A 17,610-nucleotide genomic window follows, 5' to 3' on the forward strand; every position below is an offset into this window, starting at 1 on the left:
GGCCAAGCTCTGTTTTAAGTATGGAGAATCTGGTCATAAGGCAGTAGACTGCAAAAACGCATGCTTTGTACAGATAAGGGTGTCAATGAAGCTAAACGAAATCATGTTCCTTGATCAGAAGCATGCACAATATTTCGTGAAGCTCTTGAAAAGGCCAAAAATCACAGCAAATGATGCAAATCCTACAAGCAAACATGCACAGGAGTCAAACAGCTAACGACCTTATGACACAGCTGATTTATGAGATGGAAGCAGACATCGTTATTATTAGCGATCCATATCAAGAGAGGAATCATCCAGGGTGGTTTGTGGATAATATTGGAACAGCTGCAATTTGGATACCAGATCTAGGAAAAGTTTCAGTAACAGAGCATGAATGTGAAGATGGTTTTGTGTGGGTACAGACTGGGTAAATCACTACTGTAAGCTGTTATTTTACGCCAAATGAATCTGTTCCCAACTTTCAGATGAAACTTGATGGCCTTGAGTATGCATTATGTGGAATGGAAAACAGACTAGTGGTTGCTAGTGATTTAAATGCTCAAGCGTCGGAATGGGGCATGCCACAAACAGACTCCAGAGAACGACGTATAATGGAGATGGCAGCCAAAAGGGTTTGGTGGTCAACAACATTGGAAACATTTCGACGGCCAGGATGTCAGGGAACAATACTGGATGTCATCTTCTCATCAGAGGATATTGCGCCTAAGATTACTGAATGGCAAGTGATTGAGAACTATACAGGGAGTGATCACCAATATATCATCTTTCGACTGCTCCAGGAATCTCCTCAAGTAAGAAACATCTTGCGCTGGCCAGCATGGTGGAACGTAGCTGGTATCGACAAGGAAACGTTTATTGATGTAATACGGAATGGAATGGAGAACATAACAGAAAAATGTTTTGGCTGTGAAGGGAAAAAAGCAGCAGGTGTATGTGTTGAACTCACCATGCAGCTAATCCAGCAAGCATGCAATGTCTCAATGTCCCAAAGGAGACCACGACATAGCAAGCGCCCAGCATACTGGTGGATCAAAGAGATTGCTGAACTGAGAAGGAATTGTCTGCGACTTCGACTTAGGGCACAGAGGATGAGAGGCAGTTCAGAGAATACCTCAGTCACAGCGGAGTACAAGTCAGCAAAGAAGGAACTCAGTAACACAATTAGAAAGAGTAAAGCCGATATATGGTGGGCATTGGCTAACGAAATAGAAGATGATCCATAGGGACTAGGTTACAAGATTGTAATGAAGAAACTCGGGACATTTTCAACCCCAAGTATGGATCTGCAGTTCTGATCAGCAAAGGAAAACTTGGTGGTTATAGATGTTTATGCATGCTGGACACAGCTAGAAAAGGCCTGGAAAAACTTTTGCAGCCCAGAATCCTCTCAGCAGTTAAGCTAGCAGGGGATCTATCTGTTAGCCAACCTGGATTACGGAGAAGGCACTCGATGTTAGATGCAGTGTGGGAGGTGGTGAATACAGCAGAAAGAGCGCAAACGGGCAATCATCATTCCCGTAAATTAACACTTCTTGTGACCCTGGATGTGAAGAATGCTTTCAATTCGGCAAGGTGGAGCGAAATGTTGGTAGCTCTTGAAGAAACTTTCAAACTACCACAATATCTTATGCGCATAATGAGAGACTACTTCAAGGATTGCACTCTGCTGTATGATACGAAAGGTGGACAAAGGACAAAATGATTGACAGCTGGTGCAGCGCAGGGATCGATCCTTGGTCCAGATCTTTCGAACATAATGTATGATGGCTTGTTACGTTTGGAGATGCCAGAGGACACGAAGCTTGTGAGCTACGCTGATGATGTGGCCGCCCTGATAGTGGCTCGTAATGTTGAGATGACTCTAATCAAACCGAACCAGGTGATGCAGCGCATAAAAGAATGGATGATGAGTCACAGGCTAACACTAGCAGAGCACAAAACGGAGATAGTTCTTCTGACGAGGAAAAGGATCGAGACTCTTGTGCCGATGACTGTTGGAGAGTTGGTGATTGAAACGTCTATGAGCACAAAATATCTAGGAGTGACACTTGACTCCAAGCTCACATTCTGGAATCATATTCAGAGAGCAACAGATGAGGCAATAAAATACATGACTGCACTTAGTAGACACATGGGAAATATTAAAGGTCCGAAATCCAGCAAACGACACCTCCTAATATCGACGGTTCAGTCAGTGCTCCTGTATGGCTCTGAAATCTGGGCTGAATCCTTGAGATATGTTTGGTATCGGAGAAGGATAGCTGTCGTACAACGGAGAGCAGCTTTACGTATTGCAGGTGCATACCGCACGGTTTCCGAGCCTGCAATCCTCACGGTGACAGCAATAGCCCCAATAGATCTATTTGCATTGGAGCAACAAGAAATTTGACGTGCCCAAGGAGAGCTGGGAAAGAAATGCACAAAGAAGCGCGCCTTCAATCAACGGATGAGGCGATCGCAACTCAGATGGTAAAGTGACCCTTGGGGTAAATGGACCAAGCGACTGATACCACGCTTGGATATCAGGGTTGAAAGGGCTCATGGTGAAGTTAACTATTACCTCACACAGCTTCTAACAGGACATGGATATTTTCGGAAATTCCTGCATAGAGTGGGCAGAGCGAGTAATGCAGCATGCATATACTGTGATGACATCAATGATGTATTTCATACTTTCTTTGTGTGCGGCCATTGGATGATACAGAGAAGATGTGTGGAAACTGAACTGGGAGAACTGACAGCAGATATTATTTCTGCAATGCTACGAAACCAGGAATCCTGGGATCGCGTGGCAGTGTATGTGGAGGATGTCCTTAGTCAGAAGAAGAAGGATTTGGAAGCATACGAATGTCCGTAAAGGAGAAATGAAGAAAGAAGAAGTCTGAAAGACAAAGTAAGCACGATATCACCCTACAGTAATGCGAGAGCGGAGCGGTTCCGGGGTGATGATACACATCGTGGGAAAAGGGTGTGTGGTTTTTAGTGTGTAAGAATCCCACACACTTGTGGATGTGGAGTGCAGATCATTCACAAGTGTCTTTTGAAGATTTGCCACAGTCCCTCGTAAATTATTATTATTATTATTATTATTATTATTATTATTATTATTATTATTATTATTATTATTATTATTATTATTATTTTCGTTTCAACCATCTATGGGCTACGATTACACAACTTCATTGCTTTCTCAAGTTCTTTCTCCTTCCTCTTTCACCCGTATTTCTTCATCCGTTGGCTTGCTCTTGCTCATTTTTCTGCTGAGAATACTCTATTCTTCCTCGTTTTCTCATCAGTTAGGTCCTTCACCTCCGCAACTCTCTGCCTGAAGATTTTTCTGTTTGTTATATCTTCTGCCGTGATCCCACATTTTTCTAGATCTCGGTGGACTTCTTTTACCCATGGGACTTGTGTCTTCCTGTTCTCCTGGAAGGTGAGGATCCTGTTGGCGAGTCTCTCCGATCCCATCCTTTTAATATGTCCGTAGAAAGTCAATGTTTTCAAATTGTTGGTATAGTTCTCGGTTTGGTCTCATGCGAAACGTAAACTTGTCTGATGATTTTATGGGTCCAAGAATCTTTCTAAGGAACCTCCTTTATTTCTTTTCCAAATCTGAGAGTCCCTTTGTGGCTATTGTCTCAGCATTATTATTATTATTATTATTATTATTATTATTATTATTATTATTGTTGTTGTTGTTGTTGTTGTTGTTGTTATTATTATTATAACAACAGAGGGGCAAGCGTCCAGCATATTGGTGGAATGAAGAAATTGCTGAGCTGAGGAAACAATGCTTGCGACTCAGACGAAGGACACAAAGAGCACGACATAACGATGAAGCTCTCTCAGTAGAGTATAAGACTATGAAGAAAAGACTGCGAAATACAATTAAAAAGAGTAAAGCTGACAAGTGGTGGGAAATGTCTAAGGAGATGGATGAATAACCATGGGGATTAGGGTATAAAATTGTTATGAAGAAATTTGGGATGTTACCAAGCCCTATCATTGATCCACGCACCATGGAAGAAATAGTACACACACTATTCCCTGATCATGCAGAGAGGATTGATGTTGAGGCCGAGAAAGAACTAGATAATGTACCACCTTTTACAACTGAAGAACTGATAACAGCAATGAATTCCCTTAGAAATAAGAAAGCCCCTGGACCAGATGGTATTCCAGCAGAAGTACTGAAGGTGGCAGTCGAATTATGTCCTCAACTGCTGTTGAGAATGTATAATCATTGTTTGGAAGCGGGAATTTTTAGCTTTCGTTGGAAAATAGCTAGATTGGTTCTGATCAGTAAAGGGAAAACTGGGGGTTACAGACCCCTATGTATGCTGGACACCGCCGGGAAAGGTTTAGAGAAGCTACTACAACCGAGAATACTAGCAGCAGTCCGATTAGCTGGCGACCTATCTGACCAACAACATGGATTTCGCAGAGGTCACTCAACGCTAGATGCTGTGAAGGAAGTGGTGAAAACAGCAGAATGAGCTCAAATGGGTAATCATTACTCTAGAAAGCTGACGCTTCTTGTGACTCTAGATGTTAAAAATGCTTTCAACTCGGCAAGATGGAGTGATATTTTGGAAGTTCTACAAGAAACTTTCAAGCTACCAGAATATCTCATGTATATACTGCGAGACTATTTGAAAGACCGTACATTGTTATACGACACGGAAGACGGTCAGAGAAGAAAACGGCTCACAGCTGGTGCAGCGCAAGGCTTAATTCTCGGATCACACCTTTGGAATATCATGTATGATGGTTTGTTACGGCTGCAGATGCCAGGAGATGTAAAACTTGTGGGTTATGCTGATGATGTGGCTGCTATGATAGTAACCCGTAACCTAGAGCTGGTTCAATTTAAATTGAATCAGGTGATGCGACGTGTCAAAGAATGGATGATAAATCACAAATTAAAACTCGCAGACCATAAAACAGAAATTGTCCTCCTGACGAGGAAAAGGATTAATACTGTTGTACCGATGCAGATCAGGCAGATAGCCATCGAAACAACTAGGAGCACAAAATATCTTGGTGTAACGCATGATACTAAGCTTACATATTGGGACCACATCCAACGGGTAACAGATAAGGCAGCGAAAACCATGACTGCACTGAGTAGACTCATGGGAAACATCAAGGGGCCGAAATCTAGTAAAAGGTGGCTTCTCATGTCGACTGTTCAATCGATACTGTTATACGGTTCGGAAATTTGGGCTGAATCGTTAAAAATTGCGAAATATCGGACAAGAATTGCGGCTGTACAACAGAGAGCAGCTTTACAAATTGCTTGTGCATATCGCACAGTATCAGAACCTGCGATTCTAATAGTAGCAGCAGTAGCTCCTATTGACTTGTTGGCCTTCGAAAGACAAGAAATTTGGCTTACACAAGAAGAGCTAGGAAGGAAAAGGGCAAAGGCTTTGGCTCTTAGTCGCAGAATGCAATGATGGCAAACAAGATGGGAAGATGACTCTAGAGGGAAATGGACGAAAAGACTTATACCTTCTCTGGGCGTATGGGTTGGCTGAAATCATGGTGAAGTGAACTACTATCTCACACAGTTCTTGACAGGTCATGGATACTTCCAAAAATTTCTTCATAGGCTAGGGCTAGCAACCAGTCCGGTGTGCATATACTGTGGTGATATCGATGATGTATTACATACTTCCTTTGTGTGTATTCATTGGCTGCCACAAAGAAGATACTTAGAAGTTATGCAGGGAGAATTGACGCCACGAGGGATCGTGTCAGTAATGCTACGAAGTCACGAATCTTGGGACCAGGTGGCAGTCTACGTAGAAAATATTCTGCGTCAGAAGAAGAAGGACCTGGACGATTACGACAGACAGTAAAGCAGAAGGAGGAAGATGAAGCTCAAGATGCATTAAGCATGACATCCTTCCTGAAGTAATGCGAGAGCGGCTTCCGGGGCGGAGATAAACGTCGTGGGAAAAGGGAGTGTGGTTTTTAGTGGGTAAGAATCTCCACACACTTGTTGAGTGCGGACCCTCACAAGTGTCTTACGAAAGATATTTCACACTCCCTCGCAAAAAAAAAAAAATATATATATATATATTATTATTATTATTATACGTTTGGCCATCTATGGGGCACATAGAACCATTAGCTAGCATTGGTCGTTTGTTCTTCTTCCTCATCCTCTCACTATAAAAGCTGATTCACACATCTCTGGGACGTAACGGTGCTTTCCGTTTCCGTATCCATCCTTTCTGACATGAGTTTTTCATGTCGGTTCTCACACTTCAATTCTGTGTGGAAAACTCAGTAGTTAAAAGAGTTCCACGACAAATTGTCAATGATAGCTATAATCTTGGATAAAGAGGAGAAAGAAATAAAGAAACAATGGGTTCAACCTATATGAAAATGAACAAGATTAAAAGGAGAATTTTAAAGACTTGACGGATAACAAAACGAAATGAGCATAAATACATTCAGCGGGCTGTTGAAGAAAATTGAAAATTTAGTTGCAAAGGAGGACATTTTCAGAAGATTGCAATTGTACCAAAGGAAAGACTGGCAGTACACCTATGCTAGGTGTATTTAAATTATATTAGGTATGTTGCTGAAATGAATAACATTCATGTTCATGGTAAGTTTTATTAACCTAAATGCAATAAGTCTAATATTTTGTAGAAAGTGCAAATGTAAAACTTACAAGAAACACTGTAAAAAAATGTGAGTATGAAACAACAAGGAAAAATGAAAATTAAATCATGAATGTTCTTGGATACTGAAGTAGTTATGTTACTGAACTGAATTCTACTCAAAGTTTGCTAAATGCACACAGATATCCACAGCAGTCAAAGAAAAGAGAGAAATTACACCCGTGAAAACAAGAAAGTATCAACGGCAAGTGAATACAGTTTGCCGGCATGGATCACGGAAAAGCACTAAATGTCACAGCATATACCGTCAATGGAAACGTTGAAACTCATCACTTTGTTTACAAGGCAAGGATATTTTATTTTATTGGGAGATGCCGTCACATCCAGAAAATGTGTGAATCAGCCTTAAATCTGTCATCTATCTTGTGTCCATGTATTTTTGAGTTTAAATTTCTTGCTGTTGGTTTCTTGGATGTGAACTTATGTGAGTTGCCAATGGGTCAATATTGACTTCTGTGAGCTCCTTTTGGGTGTTTACTAGACAGTGTGCATTGGTTTGCCGGGTTCCATTGATGATAAGTAAGATTTTCTTGGTCAACCGCAAATCGTCCACTTATGCTATATGTCCACTGAAGTTCATATGTTTTTTCATGAGACTAGTTCGGTTCCATGGCTAAATGGTTAGCGTGCTGGCCTTTGTTCACAGGGGTCCCGGGTTCGATTCCCGGCAGGGTCGGGAATTTTAACCATTACTGGTTAATTTTGCTGGCATGGGGGCAGGGTGTATGTGTCGTCTTCATCATCATTTCATCCTCATCACAACGCGCAGGTCGCCTACGGATGTGAAATAAAAAAAAGATCTGCACTTACCGAGCCGAACATGTCCTCGGACACTCCTGGCACTAAAAGCCATATGCCATTTCATTTTTTCATGAGACTGAAGTGAATCCTTTGGTTAAGAATAAAGTTTCAGAGCTTTTACGCATTCAGATACCATCTTGAATCTTCAATCTAAATATTTACTTCTTTTTCTTGCAACTGAAGTGAATCGTTCGGTCAGTAAATAAAGTTTTTCAGAGCTTTTGCGCATCCAGATACCATCTTGGACCGTTTGTCCAAATAAGTACAGTAGAAGTCCGCTATAGCAAGTACGGCATGTAACGAGAACCCCGTTATACCGTCAATATTTTGCTGTCCCTTCAAAATTCCTTTATTAAATTGTGTATTATCCTTCGGTTACAGCGAGAGCCCTATCACGGACAAATCCGTTATTATGAGCGATTAAGCGCGCGTGCGCGATTTTTTCCGTTATCGATAATTATGCAGCCCAGCAATTATGTTGCAGGCAATCGATTATCTTTTTTATAGTTCCCTCGCTATGTTCACTAGCGAGTTCTCTCGTCAACATTCGAAGGTGATGTTGGAGTCTGTTAGTAATACCTGTCGACTGCTGTTCCATAAAGAAAATTTGAAATGAAGAGCATATTTTCGTAATAAATGCGTAAATAACGTGACCGATAACAGTTCTTAACTCGTTAAAAATAAAGGCTGACTAAATGATCGCTTAATTTTAATGCTAAATACCACAATTAAGAAAAAATGGGATACACCTCGAGATATGGCAGAGTGCATAATTGATTTTACAGATTAGTTTATATTTTCTCGCATCTGGTTAAATTATGGAAAGGTTATTATCATGTCAGTTTATAGCGAGAAGGTTATCATTTTTCACCTGGTGCTTGAAGTATGTTTTCATCATATGTATAGTACGATTAAGTTAGGATAGGTGACGCTGTTTGTATAAGGAAACAAACATTTTCCACAAAATGCGATCGATCATCTTCGCTACAGTATAGTTTTCTCAGTATGTGCATTTGCGAGCTCTCTCGTCCACATACGAAGGTGATGTTGGAGTCGATTAGTAATACCCAACGACTGCTATGCTCTAAAGAAAATTTGAAATGAAAGAGGATAACAAGTTTTCGTAATAAATGTGCAAATAACGTGGCCGATAGCACTAGTTAACTCATTCAAAATAACGGCTGAAGTAAACGATCTCTTAATTTTAATGTTATATTCCGGTACTGAAATTAAGTAAGAATGTGATACACCACAAGATATGGCAGAATACATCGCTGATTTCAGAGGATAGATTTTTCTTGCGTCTAGTTAAATTCCAAAAAGGCTATTCAAATGTAAATTTTAGCAAGATTTCTCTACATGCATTTCAATTATGTTTTCATGACACATATACAGTTAAGTTAGGCGACACCATTTGAAGAAGAAAACTCTGGAGTACTACGTATTTCTCCGAATCCAAGACGACGTTGTTTTCCCCTCAGAATCTCATGCGAAAAATCAAGGGTCGTCTTGCATTCGCGGCCTAACAGTAATGAATACCAATGACAACTCTCGCGGTAATCACGCTGCTATTTTTCACCTCCGCATGTGCACGCACACACAAAATTCTATGACAATAAACGACAGCCTCTTTATTATACATCGTTAGCTGTGACAACCGGTTGTACAGTGCCTGTGTGTTACGTCACTGGATCTCAGGAAATAGTGAAGAGAGAATGACATTCAATTAGCCTCTACAAAAACATTTCTCAAATCTGCAGAATGACATCAAAACAAGCAAGCCTTTGAATTCTTAGAAAGGCCATGGCTACTCAGTGCCAGAGTTATAACGCGTCTACTGTACCTGACTCTTAGTAAAATGAAATTTTATAGACACCAAGAATATTTTCGTGATGGATAGTCGTAAAGATACGTGGAACAGGTATTGCCGGCAAATTTTCAACGGGTTCTCGTCGATATTATGATGTCAATTTTAAATTAATGGTTATTAAACACTCAGAAATGCAGAATAATTGTGCAGCATTATAATCATTATAAAATATCAAAGCCATTTCTTATTAACAGTGCTGATGTAGTTATTTTATTATTATTAATTATATACAGTGTTAGAATTTAAATTTAATTCCACCCGTCAAATTTAGTTAAAATAATAACTTGATTGTAACTAAAACAGATAAGGGTAATGTCACAGTTATCATAAATAAAGACGACTACATCCAATAAACAACTGATTTCATAGAAACACACAACATAAAGGAAATAAAGAAGGACCCCACCAGGAATGTAAACACAAAAATAAAAGAAACACTAAAGGACACACAGTTCATAATAAACAAAAAAGAGAAACAAAAATTAGTCCCGATGAACCCAAGATGCCCAACTTTAAAGCCTCTCCCAAAAATCCACAAAGAAAATTACCCTGTTAGATCTATAATTAATTGTCGAAACATCCCCACATTTCAATTATCTACATTTTTACTTAAACACCTACAAAACCACATCAAATTAGGAAATAGCAATTCAATATCAAATTCTTTGGAAGCTACTTCCAAAATACAATCAACAGAAATAAACGAGGAAACTATAATGGTATCATATGATGTGACCAACATGTATTCCAACATTCCTATCAAAGAGACTATAGACTTAATAGAAGAAAATTTAAAGAACCAAGAAAGACTAAGTCACATAGAAATTAACAAAATGATAAACTTATTAACTCTAATGTTAGAAAATAATTACTTTACATTCAACGGGAAGTACTACCAGCAAAACACAGGTTTACCAATGGGGGGGTCCACTATCAGGTTTCTTAGCCAACATTTATTTAAATAATCTTGAGAAAACCATCTTGAACACATATCAGAAAGAAATAAAATTATGGGTCCGTTTTGTTGACGACACGGTAGTATTTTTAAATGGAGACCTCATTACTCCCGAAACACTTCTGGGTTGTTTGAATTTGCTTGACAGCAACATTAAATTCACTATGGAGAAAGAAAACGATAAAAAGTTAAATTTCTTGGACCTCACATTAACAAAAACCAACAATAGTATAGATTTCGATATTTTTAGGAAACCCACACAGTCCATCACCACCATCAATAAAAACTCCAACCACCCAGGAACTCACAAACAGGCAGCTTACAACAGCTATATTAATAGATTATTAAAACTTCCCCTGAGTAATGAAAACAAACTGAAAGAAATTAGAATAATAAAACAAATTGCTAAAGCAAATGGCTACAACCCAGAAATGATAGACAATATCATACGTAAGAAAGAAAATGGAGAAAAAAAGAAAAACCTTGAGAAAAGTAAGAAAATCTATGAACGTAATCAATTTGTAACATTTACATATTCTGGAAGTCGAGTTTTTAAAATCACGAATATATTTAAGAAATTTCAACTTAAAACAGCATTTAGAACCAGAAATAAAATATCAGAACATATATATAATGCACATAGTGTCAATAAAAAAAGATATATATATATACCAATTCGGGAGTATACAGGCTCAGTTGTGACGACTGTAAAATGTTTTATATAGGAAGAACTGGGCGAACTTTAAATCAAAAATATCAAGAACATTTTAAGGCAATAAAGTACAACAGATATTCAGCTTTTGCGGAACACATTTACAACAATAACCACAGCTTTTTAGGGATTGAAAAGGACATGAAATTAATTTTTAAGGGTAATTATGGATTTGAATTAAATACACGTGAAAACATTGAGATATTTTTGACGCAGACAAGGGATCCAGATAAAATTTTAAATGAAACAGTCGCAAACAACATTTTGTTTACAATCTTGAGTTGATGTAACATCAGGTGCTTCCATCGTAACCTTGAGGTGACGTAACATCATGTGCTTGCAGCGCGGTGCCGTACTTAAAGTTGAACGTTTGTTAGTACTCGACCAACAGCCTGAGCACGAGGAAAAGCAAGCCCTTCCTATGGTATGTCCATACCTTTTACAACAACACTGTAAGTTTATATGCATTATTTTCATACTTTTACACTTGTTTTTTTCTTTTTCTTATTTTACAGTTGATGTCAACAGGGCTTACATTTTAAACTCATTGTAACTAATTTTGACGACACACTCATGTGGAATTAAATTTAAATTCTAACACTGATGATGGACCTTAGTGTCCGAAAACTGGTTATGTTTTAAAAAAGTGTGTGCTGATACGACTGTATATAATTAATAATAATAATAATAAAATAATTGTGCAACCGCAAGAAAATATGGCATAGGCCTAACTAAAGCCAATATTTGGCGTCAGTGTGAAGAAAAAGATACAAAATTTGCATTCAGTGGTCCGCAACAAGGACGCCTTAAAGAAGTCGAAGATGAAATTGTGAGGTACCGGTATGTGCACGAAAAACACAAGGGCGCAAAGGCCATACCGTGGCGCAATAAACTCATTCGTTGACCTTCAACGTCCGCGATTAGGCCTGTACATCGCTAGCCGCTGAAGTTGGCCGAACCCGGCAAGCGAGACGTGCGTGTAGCGGTAGGCGATTATATCTGACGCTGAGTAAAAGTACCATAACAGTTTTATAGACACCAAGAATATTTTCCTGACGGATCACCGTATTGTAGAGACGCATAGAATAGGTATTGCCTGCAAATTTTCAACGGGTTCTCTTTGGTATTATGATGCCAATTTTAAATTAATGGTCATCAAACCCGCGGAAATAAAGAATAATTGTGCAGCCGCAAAAAATGCGGCATAACGAAAGCCAATGTTCGGCTTCTAAAATAGTATAAAAATGCGAACTGTACAACAAAGGCATTCATATGATTTTACAAAGCACTTTTTGAGCCTGATTTAAATTTTTGAAGGGAAAAGTGGGGATCGTCTTGGATTCGGAGAAATACGGAACCGTAATTTTTTCAGAATGAAATTAAACATACACTTTCACGTAGTATCGCATTTCGAAAAATAACGAACAAGTAAGTCGTAGTGTGGATATCATCCGCGGAAACGCAAGTTTTGAACAAACTGATTCCCGTTTCATACCGACTTTAATGTGTATGGGGAGTTTTCCTATTTTTATACAACAATCGGATATAACGACAATCCGCTATAGCGAGTAAATTTTCCGCTGTTGTGAATTCTTGCTATAAAGGACTTCTACTCTATTTTTGTCAGTATCTGCTGTTCCATTTTCTCAATGTCTTTGATGCTAACATAAGAAGAATTACCGAGAGAGCATCGGACATGAAATGTGAAAATTAAATTAAATGAAATGAAATGAAATTAAATTAAATTAAATTAAATTAAATTAAATTAAATTAAATTAAATTAAATTATATTAATATGAAATTTAAAACTTATTCTTCTATTATTCCAGTAGAATCAACTACTGACTGAAGAAATGAACTTTGTGGTTTCCGACACTTTGGAACACTTACACAGTAGAAAACAGTGAGCTTAAATAATACTAAAGCACTAAGATATACCAGCGGGTTGATACGTAGTCCGTATATGGTGGGCGAGATCTTATTTCCCTTGCTAAACCAAAATCAGCAATTTTGATAAGTTCTGGTCCCATGCAGAGAAGATTCTCTGGCTTCATATCACGGTGAAAAAAGCCATGGCGATGCATGAAGGCCAAACCTTGGAGCACTTGGTACAACATGTTGCGGATGACTGGCTCGGGGAACAATTTATCTCTGAAACATTCCACAGCACTGTGTAAATGAAGGTTAGAACTCACACTCATTTTTTTCTCACATGTACAACATCTTACACGAGGATCATTTTATAAGTCATGGCAACTGTGTTATCTCTTCCGACAAAGCAGCAGCAATTTAAATCCAGTATAGGGCCTACACTACCTGATCAAAAAGTATCCCGACCCCTTCGATGTAACCCTAGATGTCACGAGAGGCAGAACTGCCAGTATAAAAGGGGGTGGGGAGTACTGTGTTGCCAGTAGAAAAGAAGTAACAGCAGAATGGGCCGACTAGTCACTGGATATCATCTGAGTAACAAATCCATCAGAGACATTTCAAACCTTCTGAAGCTGCTCAAGTTGACTATCGGTGCTGTGATTGTGAAGTGGAAACGTGAAGGAACAATCGCAGCTAAATCAAGTCCAGGTAGACCTCATTTAACGACAGACAGGGACCGTCGAGCATTGCGGAGGGTGCATGGATGTGTGTCGTGAGTTAAAAAGAATGGGGACAATGTTCTAGCTGCTGCTCATAAGTCAAATATTTCTTTAGTCAATGCTAAGCGACGCTGGAGGTGGTGTAAAGAGCTATACCACTAAACAGTGGACGACTGGAAACAAGTGATTTGGAGTGATGAATCACGGTATACCCTGTGGAAATCCGATGGAACGGTTTGGATTTGGCGAATGCCTGGAGAACATTACCTGTAATCATGTGTAGTGCCAACGCTGAAATACAGAGGATGTGGTGTTACGGTTTGGGGTGTTTTTCCTGGTTAAGGTGTGGTCCCCTCATTGTGCTTAAGGAGAAACTAAATGCAGAAGGATATGAACACATTTTAAACCATTGTGTAGAGGAGCAGTTCGGGGACGATGATCGTTTGTATCAGCACAGCAATGCACCCTGTCATCTGTGAGGCAATGGTTTGTGGACGATAACAATCTTGAAATAGAATGGCCTGATCTGAATCCCAACATGAACCTTATGGAACACCTTTGGGATGAGTCAGAACGTCGACTCTTGATAAAGAATGCGCTGTCATTCCACCACAGACATTCAGACACCTCACTGAAAGTGTCCTCCAGCAGAGTTAATGCTGTCATAAAGGACCCACCCCATATTAATGTCTGATACTAGGGAATGTGACACAGGCAAAGTCTAAATGCAATTTCAGATATCTGTCTGGATACTTTTGATCAGCTAGTGTACATGCTTGAAGGTTAGTGGAATGTGACTCAGAATATCGTGGGCTGATAAAATACAGAAGGTATTCTAGCACCTGAACAAAGAGCTAGAAGTCAAACACAACATCAAAAAGAAAAAAACTAAGGTACTTTGGTCATATTATTTGAAATGATAAGGACACCATCAAGGATTCAAGAGAGTATGACACAGGTTATAATGGACTTTTGTGTTCCCACTTATTCAGAAGACATCACACAACTTCTATGATTTACGAAATAACCTCTGTATATTTAGTACTAGAAATGGGAATACTTTGGTGGCCTGAGAACCCACAAGTATTATTTAAAAAAGGAAAATTGGTAGTTTTAAATAATCAATTCAGTATTTGTAGGATACATTCACTCTAAATTTACAAACAAAATGATATATACAAGTACAGGTGGTGGTTTAATGTTACACTAACACATCAAAAGTTTCTGGCGAATGTACAAGTACACAGTTAATATATTCATACATTTTATTGAAAATGCAAAACTTCTCATAAGGGACACTTCCGTCATTGGCTTTTAATAAATTTAATTTACTTACACTAAAAGAAGCGGCATTGCTAACCAATGTTACAGTGTTAAATCTGATAGAGAAGTGCGGTAGCAGTCATGCATGTTATGACATAATGAGGAGCTTTCTCATAGTTAGAAAAACGTTTAAACTCTGCTCACACAGCAGGTGATTTCTCAAATAACGATCAAATATTTCAACATCTGTATTAGCAAAATTTATTATGAAATTAAAAATTTGCTCATTCACTTCGCAGTTTGCTCTTGAAATCAGTTATTTCATGGGAACATTAATATTGTGCTATGTTCTCTTTCAAGTTAAAATACAGGAAGTTTATTGCATAAATTGAATGACAACTCACAAAATTTTCTGTCATGACATATGCTAACCTCCATTTAATACACACAAGTTTCTGGGCTGTGGAGTAATTAACGGAGACGCAAAAACAGTCAACATTTTGTCACCTTATCTGTGGTAGTATAACGAGAACTACAGAATTTATCTTGAGAGATTCTGGAGCTCAAGTTGTATTTGTTTTTACTATTTAGTAACTACAAAATTATTTAAATGATTTTAATAGCGAATATATCTAAAACAAATCAAATACACAGGCATTCATAACCTATATGGAGAAGAAAACTGTTTTCACAAAGGATACACACAGTTTGCAATGCGTGCCTGGTGTATGCCAATGGCCACCAGATGACACTGCTACTGCGCATAGGTAGAACAGTGCTGTGTCATTCGTGCTGTATGTGGGTGTATTGCAGGACACACTAGAGATAAAACATGTAAGCAGAGAATTATTGTCAAAAGTAAACTGTGTGGTTTCTCTGGAGGGAAGTAATGGTTGCTTCACACAATCACACGAGGTTAGCAGCCGTGGGAGGGGGAAGCAGCATTAAATTGCAGAAACGTGTTTTGCTGGACAACAGAGTTCAAAGATGGAAAGAACTGTGCTGAAAAAGGTTCATTACGTGGAACACTGCACATGGCAGCGGACAGAGGTATTGGGTGCTCTAGGGTACACCGTGCTGCCTCATGTACCATACTTGCCGTAACTTGTCACTAGTGAGTAAGCTCTAATCAATACAACAAAACACCTCTAGCGACGAACTTCAGGCAGTTATCCAGTAGTGGCACCAGTATCCCCCAAATGCAAAATGCAGAAACGGTAGGAAATACCTCTTTTATAATTTGTATTTATTTTATTTCAATAACTGCCATCAATGAAAAGTATTTAGTGTCAATCATTTCTGAATGATTAGTCTGGACTGGTTAGGTCCAGCTAGTGACAAAACCATTAGTCTTGATTGGTTAGGTCCGGCTAGTGACAAGACAAGCGGGCTGGGGGCAAACAATAGGGGTCTGGGAGTGTTAGCCCCCAGGTTAGAGCTGCAAAGACCTCTCATATCCTCTGTGAAAATATTGGCTAGTGACAAGACTCCTGGATAGTTATGTCGTGAATCCTGCAACTACATCCAACACTCGGCCATGACACATCACTTTCAAACTCCCAAAAGTATTTTTCCATTTAAAATTATTGGGTCGCAGCCTGCCAGTATGTCAGCTGTTGGCTTTATCAGAATAACAGAGTTACTGTAGGTCTTCTGATTGTGCGCTGTTTTGTGAAACGTACGAGGGCTTTTTTTTTTTTTAAGGTCTGATCGGTCATAAAATTAAAACCACAGTGAGAATCCGATGAAGAGTTGCGCAGTGTCTCTAATATGCCCGTCAACTGCATCACGTCGTACTTGTCAGTTCAGAATGCACAGAGAGCACGTAAACATGCTGCCAAGTGTGAAGTGTGTTCTGTCATTCGATTTCTTCAAGTTGAAGGGTGCAAATGTAGCCGAAATTCATTGACGGTGAAACTTTCAAGAGTATCATCAAAGTGCAGCAGTCGTGCAGGAACTTTGAAGCAGGACGTACAAACGCTCGTGATGCAGGCGGTCAGGGAAGGAAGCGAATGTCAACCGATGATCTTGTTCAGCGAGTGGATCAAGCGATTCGAGAAAATCGTAATTCATAATTTCTGTGTTGAGTCATTAATTTCCCAAAATTTAAAGGTCAGCTTTCTATACCATCGTAAGTGAGAGACTTCAGTACCGCAAAAACTCTGTGTGAGATGGGTTCCTAATATACTGTCCGACCTTAACAAAACAGAGCAAATGGGCGCTACCTTAACGCTTCTCCAGCACTACCATGCTGAAGGAAAGATTTTTTTAACAAAATTATCACAGGGGATGAGACATTGGTCCATTTTGAAAATAAAGAAACAAAAGAGCAATTCAAACAGTGGATGCATTCTCGTTCCCCAAGTAAACCAAAGAAGTGCAAGCGAACCTTCTCCATTAGAAAGTGTATGGCTACTGTGTTCTGGGACTGAAAAGGAGTTTCGTTGGTGGAATTCATGGAACGTGACACGACAGTCACTGCAGTCTCAGGGCAATTCCGAACAAGTGAAGAGGAATGTTGTCATGAGGCATTGTCCTTCTTCATAACAATGGTCGGTCACACAGTGCAGCCACAACAAAGATGCTCCTACAGCATTTTCGATGGGAAGTGTTTGATCACCCACCATACAGCCTGGACTTGGCTCTCTCTGCTCACATGAAATGCCTGGCTAGGAGGACAGCATTTTGGCATAGACAACGAACTGCAGATCAGCGCA

General features: G+C 39.2%; 1 protein-coding gene across 6 annotated transcripts in view; it reads right to left on the minus strand.

Moving 5' to 3' along the window:
* LOC136879228 (serine/threonine-protein kinase dyf-5) overlaps positions 1-17,610 on the minus strand; it is a 243,609-nt gene that overhangs the window by 125,893 nt on the left and 100,106 nt on the right. For all 6 annotated transcript variants that reach the window (XM_068228783.1, XM_067153032.2, XM_068228780.1 and 3 more), the window contains exon 5: positions 12,978-13,190. In XM_068228783.1, the coding sequence (XP_068084884.1) occupies positions 12,978-13,190 (213 nt within the window). The remainder of the gene's footprint in view (positions 1-12,977; positions 13,191-17,610) is intronic.

The sequence above is a fragment of the Anabrus simplex genome, chromosome 8 (genome assembly GCF_040414725.1).
Source record: "Anabrus simplex isolate iqAnaSimp1 chromosome 8, ASM4041472v1, whole genome shotgun sequence".
In the NCBI taxonomy this organism is placed as follows: domain Eukaryota; kingdom Metazoa; phylum Arthropoda; class Insecta; order Orthoptera; family Tettigoniidae; genus Anabrus; species Anabrus simplex.